The sequence below is a fragment of the Equus przewalskii genome, unplaced genomic scaffold, assembly GCF_037783145.1.
Source record: "Equus przewalskii isolate Varuska unplaced genomic scaffold, EquPr2 contig_6335, whole genome shotgun sequence".
Classification (NCBI taxonomy): domain Eukaryota; kingdom Metazoa; phylum Chordata; class Mammalia; order Perissodactyla; family Equidae; genus Equus; species Equus przewalskii.
This window is the reverse complement of record NW_027227860.1, coordinates 224,523-241,097: the sequence shown is the minus strand read 5'-3', so window position 1 is coordinate 241,097 and position 16,575 is coordinate 224,523. Positions and strand designations below refer to the sequence as shown.

The 16,575-nt window shown below is 38.8% G+C and overlaps 1 protein-coding gene and 1 pseudogene across 1 annotated transcript; both read left to right on the top strand.

Moving 5' to 3' along the window:
- Positions 1 to 2,143: 2,143 nt before the first annotated feature.
- On the top strand, positions 2,144 to 3,088 carry LOC103555729 (olfactory receptor 52L1-like; annotated as a pseudogene).
- Positions 3,089 to 10,631: 7,543 nt separating this feature from the next.
- On the top strand, positions 10,632 to 11,576 carry LOC103555728 (olfactory receptor 56A1-like). The gene has a single exon (XM_008527487.2). The coding sequence runs from the start codon at positions 10,632 to 10,634 to the stop codon at positions 11,574 to 11,576; it is 945 nt and encodes a 314-aa protein (XP_008525709.1).
- Positions 11,577 to 16,575: the final 4,999 nt, after the last annotated feature.

Genomic DNA, 16,575 nt, shown 5'->3' with positions numbered 1-16,575 from the left:
ATAACTTCCATTTTAGGATCATTGAAATAAAGACCCTTTTGCTTTTCCTCTAAGAATCACTGAGGGACCTCTTGCTTACTTTAGTAATTAATACTTAAAGAGCAGCTCAAGGCTTTTACTCTAGACTCACAGACTATGCAGCATAAAGAAGAGGCAGGTTATACTCAGGCACATACATCTCTGCTTCTCTCCTTCACCCACTGTAGTTTGGCTTCACCCTCCACTGCTCTGCTGACACTGCTCCTATCAAAGTGATGGATGGCCTTCCACAAAGGCACAGCTGGTTTCTGACTTCTCAGCTAAAAAGTGAGAAATGGGCTGTAATTTGCAGTAGAACGGGAGTAGTTAGAAAGAGAATTTTCTCACTATGTAGAATCTTAAGCAATGAAATGTGATTTTTTACAAGACTATGAGATTCTCCTGAAGGTCTCAATAAAAACGTGTCACTGTTACTTGAAGTTATAAGTGGATTTGAATCTGGAAGAAAAAGAAAGGGTGGGAGACCATGTGCCCCTCAGCCATTTCAGATTTTGTAGCTGCCATGTTCAGAGTTTTGGGGCCATATTGCAGTCATCATTGATTTAAGAAAAAGATACTCAGAGTGACCTATAGATGTATAATCCACAAGAACCGAGTATGACTCTTTTTATGCATACGTATTCTTGCACACCCCTCCCTCACATAGAAAAATACAATTATTTCAGATTATGTCTGTCTTTTAAGACAAACATACAGACACAAACATATCCAGTTTCAAGTGTTTTCATGTTCAGGAGATGAACCACATGGAGAAGGTAAAATAGAGTATATATTTAATTAGTACTTGTTAAAATGGGGGTGCAAGAAACACTGAATCTTCATCACATCATGATAAAAGATAGACATAGCAAAAGTTTGAAACAGAGAAGCAGATTCACGAAGACAAAGAAAAAGGAAAGAGGCCATCGATCTCATACTCAACGATCCTTTATTATTAATGTTAATGGTAGTGATAACTATAACTGACTTAGGATAATTTATATAAGGTAGCTATTGAAAACCTTGTATACCAGTCTTAAATGTATGATTTTGTTCATGGATTAAATTTATTGAAGAATTTTAACCTCAAATGTGACATGTGATCTGTAGCTTAGGAAAAACCCTCTGACTTCAGGGTGGAGAGTGGCTTGAAGGGTGTAATAGCAAAGCCTGGATGATCTAGGGAAACAATTGAGATGAAGGAAACTGGAAGTATGCACTAAGGTAGTGACATTAGGAGTTGAGAAAAATGAATGGACATAAATGGAATTAAAAGTAAAGTCAGCAGGAACAGGTGAATAGATAAAAGGGATGAGAGATAAGAATGAATATGGATTTCTTCCAAGTTTCTGTATTGGTTTTGGAGGGTAGATAGTGATGTAATGCACCAAAGCATGGACAAAAAGGAGATGCATCAGATTTGAGAAGGATAGGTGAGTTAATTCAGTGTTCAATCTGTTAAGTGTGTGGCATTGATATTTAGGAAGCAAATGGAAAAACAGTATTTGTGTTTCAGAAAGGTCTTTGTCTTAGAAAAATAGATTTGGAAGAAATTAAAGTGTATACATAGTTAAAACCATGAAAATGAATGAACTGAATCAGAGCTAATGTACAGAATAGGGAATAGAGGAGAGAATGGAACCCTGGAATCAAAAATACTTATGGTATGTAGATGGAGAAGGTGGTCGGACAGGGGACATAGGAGGAAGAACTGTAGAGTACTGTATCCTTGAAAAGGAGGGAGAATTATTTAAAAAATAACAGATTGATTTACAGTGTTCAGCAATGCCAAGAGATGATAAAGAGAATGCTCTCAAATTGACAATCCAAACTATGAGTAATTGAATGATAGAGTTTAAACTGCTCTCTAAAAGCAGCATATGCTTACTCTTATCTCTAAATGAAACTAGACTTATCCTAATTCAAATATGTGGATATCTCACCTTTGAAAAAATATCTCAAGAAAAGGACACTTTCTTCTATGTCTTTCCCTTGTCTTGCCGTTTAAGCCTTTTTCTTCTCCTCATGAAGACGCAGGTAGACATGGACAATGTGATAATCCATCAGGAATGGAGAAATCATGATTTTGGTTTATTTGCCCTCCTCTTTCTCTGAGTCATTGATGATGGCCCTTAGTAATTCCAGCTGGAGGCTACTCCAGCCTCCTTTATTTCCTGATAAGCATCCCAGGTTTGGAGGAAAGCCAGCACTAGATAGCATTGCTGCTGTGTGCCCTTTACCTCCTTGCTGGAGTGGGCAATATCACCATCATCTTCATCATCTGGACTGACCCATCCTTGTACCAGCCTATGTACCTCTTCCTGGCCATGCTATGTGGCATTTATCTGGTCCTGGCTTCTTCCACTGCACCCAGAACTCTTGCAGTTCTCCTGGCTCATGCCCATGAGATTGGGTACACTGTCTGTGTGATCCAGATGTTCTTCATCCGTGCATTCTCTTCCCTGGAGTCAGGTGTACTTGTGGCCATGGCTCTGAATCGCTGTGTAGCCATATGTCACCCTCTGAAACATTCTACTAATCTGCATCTGAGGCTCATAGGGTGCATTGGCATGTAGTGCTAGTACAAGATTACTCCTCCTCATTCCCTTTCCTATCCTATTGTATAGCCTTGTCCTTTGCCCAACCACCATCATAAGCCACGTGTATTGTGAACACAAGGCTGTGGTAAAAGTTGCTTGCTCAGAAACCATAGTGAACCGAGCTTATGAGTTGACAGTGGCATTGCTTATGGTTGGAATAGATGTCCTGGGCATTGGTGTTTCCTATGCCCTCATCCTCCAGGCACTGCTGAAGGTACCAGGGGGTGAAGCCTGATTTGAGGCCTTTAGCACTTGTAGGTCTCATATTTGTGTCATTCTGGTCTTCTGTGTCCTAGAATGTTCTCTTTCCTCATTCATCAATTTGGCCATCATGTACACCATCAAGTCCGTGTTGTTCTGTTTACACTTACCCTTTTCTTGTGCCTCCTGCACTCAATCCTCTTTTCTATGGGGTGATGACTCATCTGATCCTCCAGTGAGTACTCAGGGTGTTTTACATAATAAGATAGATCTAAACATGTTCCAATTATTTTCTTCAGAGGCTCCTGCCAAAGACACTGCCAGGATTCCATGGCTGGTGTAGGCTATACTGACAGAGACCAGTCCACAACGAGAAGTCCTTCTAATCCTACTAGTTTCATGTCAAATAACACCCAAAGGCACTTGGTTCCATAGCCAATTGAGATGTACCTGGATAGCTGGATTTGTGAATATTTTCCCCATCCTTTCTTTAGTACTGGTCCCATCATTTCTCAACTCCTTGTGATGGAGGGACTTGGGTATAGGAAAATAGATGATAGCTGTGGATATTCCATCCTCTGGAATTGGAATGGGAAGTCCCAATCTTTTCCTGGTTTTACTTTTAGAATGTCTTCAAACTCTCTATGTGCAGTGAGCTCTAGGTCACTGGGCTCCTGTGTAGCAACAGGGTCTCTTTAAAAGCAGTTGGGGCACTCACAATCTCAGAAAACACCTTTCATTGCAATATGAGTGTCACTCGTGTATTTAAAATAATCTTATATGGGGGAGGCACTGCATTAGGTTCTTAGAATAATAAGATATGATTGTTATTTTCAAAGAAGAAATATATATATATATATATGTGTGTGTGTGTGTGTGTGTTTAGTGGATTTCTTTTCTAAAATGTTTGCATTTTTTAATTTATTCACAATTTTGTTTATAGTAAAGAGGGAATAAGACCAAATATTGAATATATGTATATTTTGTAAGTTTTAATTTGACAAAAGAAAAGCAACCATGTAATTATCAGTATCTAATAAACATAAAATGTGCTAGAGGATGGTATTAGTAAACATAGTTTTGTTAATAAATCTAGAAGGAATTGTGCCACTTAAAAATGAGTTTCTCATTTTGAAATGTGTATTTGGAATGATGTCAATTAGAGCCCCCATTTCTACTAACAGGAACTGCGTAAAATTTACAAGAGGATTGTCAAAATTGGTATATTGCACCCTGCTTTTGGATGTTGCCATAAGATCTGGCTTAACTGTGTTGTTTTCCTAAAAAATGACACATTTTATTCAGTCCTAGAAGAAGTCAAGTCACCTCTACCTTGAGGTAGGATGCTCAGGTGATGAGAGGATCCTATTGGGATTCCATAGTGGTAGAAGGGGTGGAGTGGATGGTCATTTTTTCCAATTTCTCCTTTCTTTGTAAATTTTAATGTTAATAAATAGTTTTCTGTTACAGAGACTGAGAATTAAGTCTTTAATTTGGTTGGTGCTTGTGGGTGAATTAGGGAGGTGTGGTATAAGTTGTTCTTATTGCGGGAGGAATTGCATGTTCTCATCGCCTTGATTTTAGCTCCAGGACTTAAACTCTGGTAAGTCGTCCTGGAGAAGCCCAGGCTATGGTGTATCATGTCCATTGGAAAGCAACTCTCTTGACCCTAGAGGTACTTAAGTTTGAGTAGGTTATAAAAGGAAGCAGTGTGCTCTCTCCTTCTGTTTACACCATTGCTGATGCTTGGAATATGGATATGATGGTGGGATCTGAAGCAACTTCCTTTGATCACAAGACAGAAATGTGCATTGAAATTGGCAGAACAAGACTATAGAAGAGCTTGTGTTCCTGATATACTCTGGGCCACCAACCTTGACTTAAACCTGAGACAGAAATAAACTTGTATCTGGTTAAACTCAGTATATTTTGGGGAATCTTTGTTGCAGCTGACTAACCTACAGCCTAAAAACTGTGTTTTTCATCTCAGATCTTCCAAGTGACATATATTATGCCTGATGCGTATCTTTTAGATTTCCTTTGAAAATGTTTGTAATTTTTGTTTGTCTAGAATTTCGTCATTTTACTCTCATTCAAATCTACCATCAGAAAATAATTTATTTCATTTTACTCTTATATATTATTTTCTAGTATGCCTGCAGTATATCTCTTACTTCATTTCTAGCAGTGCTTATTTGTGCCTTCTCTGTTTTCCTTGATCACCCATGCTAATTGTTACATATTTTATAAATGTATTTTTTTCTATATTCACTCTTTTCTCTAATGGATTAGTTTCTCTGCTTGTTTAGCTTGGTCCTTACATTTTCTGGTGGTTTTCCTCCAATACTTGTAGATTCTTACCCTTCTCTATCTGTTCATTGATGAGAATTAATCAGTTTGGGAAGTTGGTGCGATTTTCCTCAAAGGAGTGTAGGTCACAGCTCCTGTGCCCTGATTGTAAGACTCTGCAGGTCATGGAGTAGCCTCTGAATCCCTTAATAAGGACATTTCCCATCTCCACATCAAGCTTTAACTTCTTCAATTCCTCTTTCACTAAATCATTGATTGGTCCCCAACCAATGGGCCTTACTCGCTGTGGAGCCCATTCCATGAGCCCACTTGGGCAGAAAAACAAATGCGCAACCCCACCCACTCTTGAGCTTAGCTTCCAGTTGTGTCTGACAAGGAAATCTTGTCCTGCTCAGGCAGGGATCCAAGGCAGCAGCCCTGCCCAACTGTTGAGCATATTTTCTGGCCCTGCAATGCCAGGTTGTATAATATTGAGCCTGGACAACATTGGAACCCAGCCTATAATCCCACTCAACCTAGGACACTGACTGATTGTTGAACACCGCCTGTGACCTAGCCCAGGCAGGGAGCCCATCCAATGACCCTGCCCAATCACAGAACATAGCCTGCACGCTCACCCACTAAGGAAGCCTAGAGAGCTGCCACAACAGCCCATGGATCACAGTCTCAGACCTAATCCAGATAGGGGATATAGCTAAATGCCTAACTTGACCAGAGAGCCTGAGAAGTGACCTTGCTCAATAGTGGAGCACAGACAGTGGCCTATGTGATTGTGAAGCCCAGATTGTGGCCTCACCAAATTTGGGGCACAGCCCACAGGCCTGACCAATTGCAGAGTCCATTGTGTACCATCGCTCTGCCAGGGAACACAGCTTTAATCTTCACCTGACCAGAAGTGATTGCAGGGCCCAACGTGTGGGCTCACCTGACAGTGGAGCACAGCCAGTAGCTACACCTGACCAGGGAGCCCACTTACCTTCCCCACTTGAATGCTGAGCCCAGGGAGTAAGACCTCCCACTCCCCTGACCTCAGAGAATGGGCAGTGAACTTTCCTAACTAGAGATCATGATAGTAAGCTCCACATGGTCACAGAGGCTACTCAGCTGACCTGTCTGATACCTCAAACTGAGCAGACTGACTAAGGTCTTTCCCTGCTGAGGCAAACCTGTAAGATATGGAAGAGGAGACTGCTTACTCCAATTTGCAGATACCCATGAAATGATATGAGGATCCCAAAGAATAAACACCACACCACCAAAGGAATCTATAAAGCTCCAATAACTGACTCAAAAAATGGTTGTCTATGAACTCTCTGAAAAAGAATTCAGAATAATCCTTTTAAAGAAATTCAGTGAAATACAAGAACACACAGACAGACAAGCAAAGAAACTGGGTTAACAATGCATGAACCAAGTGAGAAATTTAAAAAAGAAATGGACATGTTGAAAAGAATACTGAAATCTTTTCTTTTCTACCCTTCCCTTTCCATTTTCTTCTTTTTCTGTTTGGCAAGGAGAAAAAACATCACACAATGAATCCCACAGGTGTTACTTTAACTTCATCATCACAAACCCCTAAGAAACATTCGACATCTGTGACTAGAATAATCACTCACCCAGAAATTCTAAATACTGTAGGGGTAGGAAGAAGTCTGATTATGTATGACTTTGATTTAGTTAATTAGGTAAGAATATGTTAATTCTACTATATTCTAAACACTGTGTGACACCACGTTGATGAGGAACAAAATCAACGTGGATCTAATGCTTATGAAGCTAAAAGTCCAGTTCATGTGTAGCCTGGAGTAGTGCATATTATGCAATCTGGTCTTATTTATGAACAATAGGAAGCTCTTGATATTATAATGTAATGTAATTACTATAATGGAATCTTGATGAAGGCAGGGACCTTAACTATTTTATTCACCTTTTTATCCCTGTGACTAGTGGAGTGGCGGACATACAGGTGATAAAAAAAATAAGTACTTATTGAATAACTGATATTTACATAGGGTAAATTAGCTGCCCAAATATTGCAGATATCAAACAACATTGTTAAATTCAGGATAATATAAAAAGCAGAGAATATTAGAGTTTTACTAAATTCTGGAAAAGTTCAATATAATATTTCAGGATGTTGAAAGTGGTATAAAGGTATGTTTAAAAGGATGTTCTGTGTAGTCCAGCAGATGGATATGGATTTGAATTTCAAGTCAGTTTCAAATCGCATCCCTCACATCTCAACTATTGGCACCCAGTAGCACCTTAACATAAGGTAAGATGAAGCTTCCCGTGAGATCCAGTTCATTAGCTGCTGTGTCCCAGTATTCCAAACTACTATTGTTCCCAAGAGTCTTGGAGAAGTGGGTGGAGCACTGAGAGGAATTGACCACAGATCATAAAACCCTCTAGATTTTTCATCAGAGCCAAGGAATCAGTTTCACTTCTAGTTACTGGATGCAGGCAGCTGACTCCTTAAGCGGGCCCCAAACTGTTGTATCGTGGGAGAGTTCCTGGGGTAAGGGAGGTGAGAAACGCTGTGCTGAACCCAAGGCAGCTGGATTGCCCAAAGACTCAAAACAGAAGACCTTCTCATTCTTGTATTGGCTCCCATGATAAAAGAAGCAGAAGGTCATGAGTAGTGGTACCGGATGCATGAACATTCAGAAATTCCAGGTTCCTTCTGGAAGAAAATCAGCTTCTATAGTTTCAACAATCCCATATCATTGAATATGAGGGATCTTGTGTTTTCTATGTCTGGGAACTTCATGCAAGTATGTGATTAAAATCCACCTGGCCTGCCCAGCAAAGCAGTCTAGGGATTCCAGAGAGTGAAAAGATGATTCTAGTCTAGGGGTAGCATTTTGTGTTTAATATGACACTGGTTACTTATGAGCATCCAGGGCCATAAGGCTCAGGGAGAGAGATGGTGAGGAAATTTGGTTATTGCCTTCCCCCAACTTTTTCCAGCAGAGCAGTCTTAACAGGAGAGAAAGTATCCCCTGATTATTATACAGGATTCACATTCAGGAAAAAAAGATTTCTCTGATTTTCTCCTGGTAGTTCTAGTTTTTATCTCTTCCTCTTGAAAATCAGTCACATATTTAGACAGGATCACTTAGGTAAAATAGCTTCACTTTCCTAAATTGTTCCTCATTATGAGTTTTTAAGATTCTTTTTATTCTGGACACCTTTTTCTAGGTAATACACTTTCAAAAGTGTTTCTTTAATCAAGGTGCACTGAACTGGACAATATTCTAAGCATGGTTGAGCCAGAGCAAAGCAGAATACAAGTCATCACTTTCCTTCTAATAGCTGTTACTTCTTCTGGTAGAGTAAGATTCTAATAATTCTTATTAACCCAATATATCAAAACTTTGGCTCATATTCATGTCTATACTTCCACTTGACAATATATCCAGGAATTTGACCCCTTATTCTCTGCACCTATTCCTTTCAATCCTCTCCTTTCTTCTCTTTTGTATGGAGTACACTCTTTTTAGTTAAATTCAGGTTGCAGAAGGATGAGCTTAATTAGAATAGTTCTCTACAATGTGAGAAAGAATGAGAACAGGGAGGTGGATGGATCAGAGACTGGGATTTGTGAAGCATGATCATGGATAGGAGCTACACATAAGGTGCAGGAAAAAGAACAAAGCCAAGGAAGGGATCTTTCAGGGATGAGAAAAAAAGACAGGAAAAGAGAATCAGTAGAGAGTGAGAAATAAGAATAACAATGGTTTGAACTATACCTTACGTGTTGATGATTTCCAATTCCCTACCTTTAACTCCAAGCTTTCAAGTGAATTCAGACTCTTTTCTCCACAGTTCACAGTCATGTATATTTTGATACTTTGCCAGCTCTCTAAACTCAACATATCAAAATTGTATCCATCATTTATGCCTCCACAACATGCACTGAATCTTTTAAAGCCTGTTGTCTACCTAGTGAATTTTAATCCTTTAATCCAGAAGACAGAATACAATTTTAGATTTCCTACCTTCTCTTCTTCTGTAGAACTACTCAGTCTAATCTCTGTCTATCCATTATGTTTATACCTCTAAAAGACATCCCTTTTCTGCATCCTCTGAGTCCTTCCAGAGCCACTTATTTACACACTTATCACTCCTCAACTGGACAATTGAAGCCAACAGTCTCCTGTTTACTTTTAGATATCCTATGCCTCTTCTGGTTCATTAAGTTTGGGTGTGAAAGAAAGAGGAAGAAGAGAGAGAAATTTGGTACCTTTATCTAAAACTGAATTTATGGTCTTTACACCAAAAAGGGATATGGGGCAAATATATAAATTTAATAAGATATGAGATATTTGAGCATTTTCAATAAGGATCTAGGGAGAGAGAGGTTGAATATATAGGAAATGGAATGGATAATTAGTAGATTTACATTCCTAAGAAGATCAGGGTAAATTGACTCCAAATCTGAGTTGGAGGATTTGGAATTAGGGGGAGGGATAGAGCCTTGAGTCTACTAGATGCAAAGAGGAGAGCAAGGGTGTAGATGTTGATGGGTTTATGAGTCTATCATGGAAAACTGAGGAGCTTGCATCTGATAGCCTCTGCTACCTTTGTGAAGCAGATGCAGAGTCATCTTCTGAGAAAGGAGAGGATTCAGCATTTGAGAAGAATAAAGAATATTTGAAAAATCACTTACAGTGTAATTATACAGTGTATAATTAACAAAAAGTTATTATAATGGACATGCCTGTTAAGTGTTCATTTGAGGTTGGTGGTCACAAATGTTGATAAAAACAGCTTGCTTTTTAGCATAACGTTCTATAGGAACACTGAACTGCACTTGTGTAGGCTTTAATTAAGTATGTCTGGGATGAGTTGTGCTACAGGCACAATAAGTCAGAAGGATAGGGGAGTGTGGGGGAGCCTCTTTATATTTAATCAATGTGTACTTTTATTTTCTTCTACAATATCATAGGATTGGGAGTATATCATACATTTTTCCAAATCAAATTTGCTTTGATGTACCTAAAAATGGTGAGAAAAAACTATTTTTTTTACCACTATCTGATGAATTATATCAGCAATACTCACTGAAGAGACATACAGTTAAATATGGTTTTATGATATCTTTATTAATTCTAGATTAATCTGTAAACTAGTGAGTATTTCTGGCCTACAGAATCTAAAATTAGTCAATTTTCTTTGTCAGTATCACTTGGAAAAAAATTTTGTAGCTTTACAGTATGTTTTAATGAGATTATTCTCATTATTTTCTTTCTAAACCTTCTGGCTAGTTTCTCTTATTTGTTTTTCCAATAGCTTTAGAAACAATTTGCAAAATCCCACCCTCATTCATATTTATCTTCATTGAACTTTGCCTTAATTTGAAATTGTTATTCTATATCTCATCAGTTTTCTGGATAAGTATTAGTAAATACTTTTACAATTTCATTTTTTATTGACTTAATTCCTGTGTCTTACCATAAATAAACCCAGGTGAAATCTCTTCAGTTTAGGATTTATCTCATGACATTACCCAGCAACTACTCCACTGCTCCAGTCTCCGAATTCCTCCTCATCTGCTTCCCTAACTACCAGAGTTGGCAGCACTGGCTGTCCCTGCCCCTCAGCCTCCTCTTCCTCCTGGCCATGGGGGCCAATGCCACCCTTCTGATCACCATCTGGCTGGAGGCATCTCTGCACGAGCCCATGTACTACTTGCTGAGTATCCTCTCTCTGCTGGACATTGTGCTCTGCCTCACTGTCATCCCCAAGGTCCTGGTCATCTTCTGGTTTGACTTTAGGTCCATCAGCTTCTTTGCCTGCTTCCTCCAGATGTTTATCATGAACAGTTTCCTCCCCATGGAGTCCTGCACATTCACAGTCATGGCCTATGACCGCTATGTGGCCATTTGTCACCCACTACGATACAAATCCATCATCACTAACCAATTTGTGGCCAAGGCTAGTGCTTTCATCGTGGCTCGGAATGCTTTGTTGCTTTCGCCTGTCCCCATTCTCTCTGCCCAACTTCACTACTGTGGGAAAAATGTCATTGAGAACTGCATCTGTGCCAACCTGTCTGTGTCCAGGCTCTCCTGTGACGATTTCACCCTTAACAGAATCTACCAATTTGTAGCTGGTTGGACCTTATTGGGCTCAGATTTTATTCTCATTTTCCTCTCCTACACCTTCATTCTAAGAGCTGTACTTAGATTCAAAGCCGAGGGGGCTGCAGTCAAAGCCCTGAGCACATGTGGCTCCCACTTTATCCTCGTCATCTTTTTCAGCACCATCCTGCTAGTTGTGGTGTTGACAAATGTGTCCAGAAAGAAGGTCCCCATGGACATCCTGATCTTGCTCAATGTCCTTCATCACCTCATACCTCCTGCTTTGAACCCTATTGTTTATGGGTTTCAAACCAAAGAGTTAAAGCAAGGGTTTCAGAAGTTGTTGCAGAAAGGCCTTTAAATACACAGAAGGAACTCTCTAGAGAAACACCTATTACTATTTTGTCTGTTTTCTATTTCGGGAGTTATGATTCCAGACAGTAAAATAATGGTTGGATAGTGAATATTTCCTACCAACTTTCTATCCCTCCAGTATCAGGAATTACTGTGGATCTCTTAGTAAATGACCAAAGTTCATGCCTAGTTCAGGTAACTAACATTCTTAGGTATCTAATTTATGTCTAGACATTTATATACTTAAATCCTCTCACCCTCATAACAGTTCTGCAGGGCAGGGATCATTGTTCCACTTTATACTTCAGAAAACAAAAATTTATGGAGTGATGTTGACAAAGGTCACATCCAGTGAGTGGTGGGGCATGAATTCAAGTACAAGTCTATGTGACTCCAAAGTCTTTCAATGACACAGCATTCCTTCCTCAGATACAAATGAAGCCCTAGCTCTCCTCTTCAGGCCATGATCTCTGTCATTTTTGTGAACGTGCTACTGCCAATAGGCATATTCTTTCTCTACCCTCTCCCTTCAGAGTCAGGAAGAACTAAGCAGAGACTCGGAACTCAGAGATGTCACCATCTTTTTATGATCATGACTGTTCAAGCTTATATTGCAAAAGGATAGTATTCATAATAGTACCAGCCTATGCCCAGAAGAAACCTCATACACCTTTAAATTGTTTATGGAGAGGACAGGACACTGAGGACTCAAATGGAGGTAGATATGGGGAATGGGAAGACCAGTAATGTGGGAAGTGGTAAAACTGACTGGTGTGATATTGGTGACAGTCTGTTTACTCAAAACCATGCTCCATATGATCTGGAGCTGCACCCAAGAGCCTCAAATGAAGGGGATGTAAGTATAGCATGTGGTTAAACTTCTGGATGTCACAATCTGGTGAAAATGGGTGAGGAAACATAATACATTATTGTAGTTGGTAGGCAGTGATGTCATTATTTACATGAGTAGTAGGGAACTTAGGGTTCAGACTCATCCAATAAACTTACCCAAAGGTCAGACATAATGCTTATTCACAAAATTCAATAAGATGAAAGCAAGGACCTCTCCATTAAGAGGTATTTAAACACTGGTTAAGTGGAATCCACTGAGTGGATTCCAAAATTCTTAAAGACATTTGAAATGTAGAGAGTACTAATCCCTTGTTTTCAACAAATACTATCTTTGTTTTTGAAATATCTCTTGACCGGTAAATTGCAAATATTGGATGAAAATGTATATATTATATGGCATTAGAGTATAGCAACAACTTCGTGAAAGGTGGAGGCTGGGAGCTGCTTGATTAATTGCAAAGGGCATGAAAAAGTGGTTACAAAGTATTTTAAAGGATTTTCTTTAAAGAATGAGCAGAACTTGATTATCAGTTGGATGTGTAAGAGGAAGAGAAGGATGATTGTATTTTCATGCTGACAATTCTGTAGGTTTTCTCATCTTCAGTCTTTGGTTATTCATGGAATATTGGCATAAGGTTCTCTTCCTATGGGTGAAGACAGAGATTAGGTTCCTCAAAGCTGAACATAATTAACCTGGAGGCCTGGGCATGCAGCTGTCCCTGCTTAATCCTGTGAAAAAAAGATTCAGAGTTACATAATCTTCCCTGAGACACTTATATTAATCCTGAGTACACATCCTATTGTCTCCACACAAGAGGAAGAAAACTTTGATAGACTCTTTACTTAAAAATAAATCTAAGTGCTGTTCTTAGTCTTGAAGGTCCTGAATTAGTCACATTTCACTTACTGTCCCATTTCTGTACACTACTGCCCTTCCTCCAGTCCTAAAATCTATTTTCTTCAAATTTCTTAGATACATTTTGGGGTCCCCAAATCACTCTGACCTCAGGTTCCCCCAGAGGTGTATTCCCTTTTGTTGTGCTACATATTTCTAAGAGACTAGGACTTCAGCTATAGAATAGATCTCTCCGCTGACTGAGAGGAGGGGAGGAGCCGTATGCAGTAACAAATCCAACCTTGAGCCCGGGGAGGAGTCAGTTGGATGGAGAAGTGGGATGGTGCTTTCATTTGCTTGCCCAGCATGATTTTACACACTCAAGAGGGACTATATCTTGTCAAGATGAAGCAACAGGGACTAAATTTATCTTCTCACTTGAAACTACAACAAAAAACTAGACAAAATATATAAAACAATGGTTCTGAAGATTTTGAACATTAGGCAATGAGGATAATGATCTCTGAGAGACAAGAAACAAATGAGGTAAGTCCTGTTTACTGAAGAAAGCTTGTGGCAGCTTATTGGAGGGAGATTCCAGTCTATGCCAAACGGAGGGTGAATTTAGATGTAGCCTGACTGTCTTCCTGTGTTGAGGAGAAGCACATGGGAGTCAGGGGAGTATAAGGTAGCTAGTGTTCACAGGATAGAGTATTGGAGAAGAGAGAACTGCATAGAAAGAAAATTCAAAAGATCTACAGAGGGGCCCCTTAAGTATTCAGCAGAGTACTGATGGGTACGCATGTGCGAAAACTATCCAAAAATACTTGAGGAAACAAAAACAAAAAGAAGAACTCACCCAATCACATAGGGAGCTCTGGCATGGCCTTTCAGAGCATTCTAAATTAAGTCATGTGTGCCAGGCCTTTTTCCTTTCTTATTAACTAGTTGTTGCATGCGGGTTGCCCCAGGGAAGGGCATAACCTTGGAGGTGGCAGCTCCTTTTTGCTAAGGTCAATACACCAAGGGGAACAGTGCTGAATGCCCTTATCATTGTTACTGTTCAATGCAAAGGAAGTCCTGACCAACACAAGAAGTCAAGGGAGGAAGAAGAGTTTTAAGAATCAAAATAAAAGTGGTTAAACTATCATTATTTCTATATGATATAATGATTAAAAATAATAAGCATATTTTTAGAATTAGCTATATGTTTAGTAAGATGTTAAGATATGATACCAGTAAAAAATCATCTAAAGGTATTAGAAATTAACATACTATTTATAATATGAATAAACTTATTAATATGCAGAAAATAGCATCATAACTAATGCACAAGAACTTAAAGGATATTATTTTAAAATTATGTTTAAAATATTTAAGTGAAGATCTGATTAAATGTAGAGATACATCATGTACAAGGAAAGGACACATGGATGTTTTAAAGATGTCAGTTCTCCCCAGGTGAATTGATAAATTCAATGCAACTTCAAGAAACCCTCCAGCAAGATTTTCAGAGGAACATTTATTCCAGTTATTCTAAAATGTAAATGGAAGGTGAAAGTTTTGCAAAATGGAAGACAGTTTTTACAAAGATTCAAGTCACACCTTACCAGATAATAAAACATACTACAGATTCATAGTATATAAAATGGTTGTGCCTAGTGTAAAGCAGGAGATATAATAAAGAAATTATAACAGACTCATGTATGTAAGTTAAATTGATATGGAACACTTATTTACTTACATAAAATCTTAACATACACATAGAGGAATATAGATGAAAGATACACAACAGATTGTTTACACCAATTATTTCTAAAGGGTGAGATTTTGCTGGACCTTAAATAATATACAATATCATATAATTTAAATGTTAGAATGTCGATGTATTTTTTCTTAATCAGAGGAAAAATTAAAAACTGCTATTTATTGGGCTGTATTGTTTAGAGTGAGAGATCGAAGGATGAGTATTAAATTGGTGAGAAAATTGTATCAGTGTTTATAAGTAGAATACAAATGTAGGAAGTCACTGAATTCAGGAATACATTTAAAAGTCATCACTTAGGAACTCGTGGAGAAACAGAAAAAATAAGGATGGGAGGAGTGGAAATTACAAAGTAGCCCTTAGTAATGCTCTATGATGGCAGAAGACAGGGTTTTGTATATTTTCATCAGAATGTCATCTGCATGCAGTGGGAGTCCCATTGCTGAGAAAACTGGAAATGACTAAGTACTTAGTTCAGCCTGTATGCGAAACTTAACTTTTCTTGTTTAACTCCCAATTTTTGATTTATCTCATTTTGTAGTTGATCCACCTCTAAAATTTAGATTTTAAACATCCTACTTTCTGACCACCACTTCCTAACTTGAGGCTCAAATTTTCAAGTATCCTTAGTTGGGATACCCAATTCTTGGACATCAAGACAACCAAGACATTGACAGAATTCCCTTCATATTATTACTCATCCCTCTCTTGTTTTGAGTTTATTCCTTGTCTAGCCTAGATTCTATGGCCCACCAGTTAATTACAGTCTTGGAAGTAATCTAACCTCCTTTGTTCTCTCCCTGAATTGCAGTTCTTTGAAAAAATCCAAACTTTGTTTAAATTGAATCGTATGTCTCCTCTGTGAAAGACTGAAACTTGCTAGAAAAAAATCCCGCAAATAAACTTGTTGATTTTATGTTAAATTTATCCTCACAAGCTCAAATGTAAACTCAACAAGACCCGGAAATTGTACTGTGTGATGTCATTACAGAAAATGAGCTAGGGCTGGTCCAGTGGTGCAGGGGTTAAGCACGCATGTTCCATTTTGGCAGCTGGGGGTTCACAGGTTAGGATCCCGGGTGCAGACATGGCACCACTTGGCAAGCCATGCTGTGGTAGGCATCCCACATATAAAGTAGAGGAAAATGGGCAAGGATGTTAGCTCAGGGCCAGCCTTCCTCAGCAAAAAGAGGAGGATTGGCAGCAGATGTTAGCTCAGGGCTAATCTTCCTCAAAAGAAGAAGAAAAGAAAATGGGCTAATATCTACCAAGTTGTCTAAGACAGAATCCTAAGAATCATATTTGATTTCTACATGGAATACCTCATTTCTAATTTATCAGTATATCTACTTGACTATCCTTCCAAAATTTGTCCATTCAGATTCATTTCCGCTGCCACCAAACTGGTCCAGGCTACCACCATCTCTTGCCCGGACCAAATAATAGTCTTCTGACTGGTTCCCCTGCTTCTACTCTTGTTTTCTCTCTTATTCACACCTCATTTAGTTGAGGCCTTTTTGATCCACATTTGCCTTATTCACCATTGTAACACTG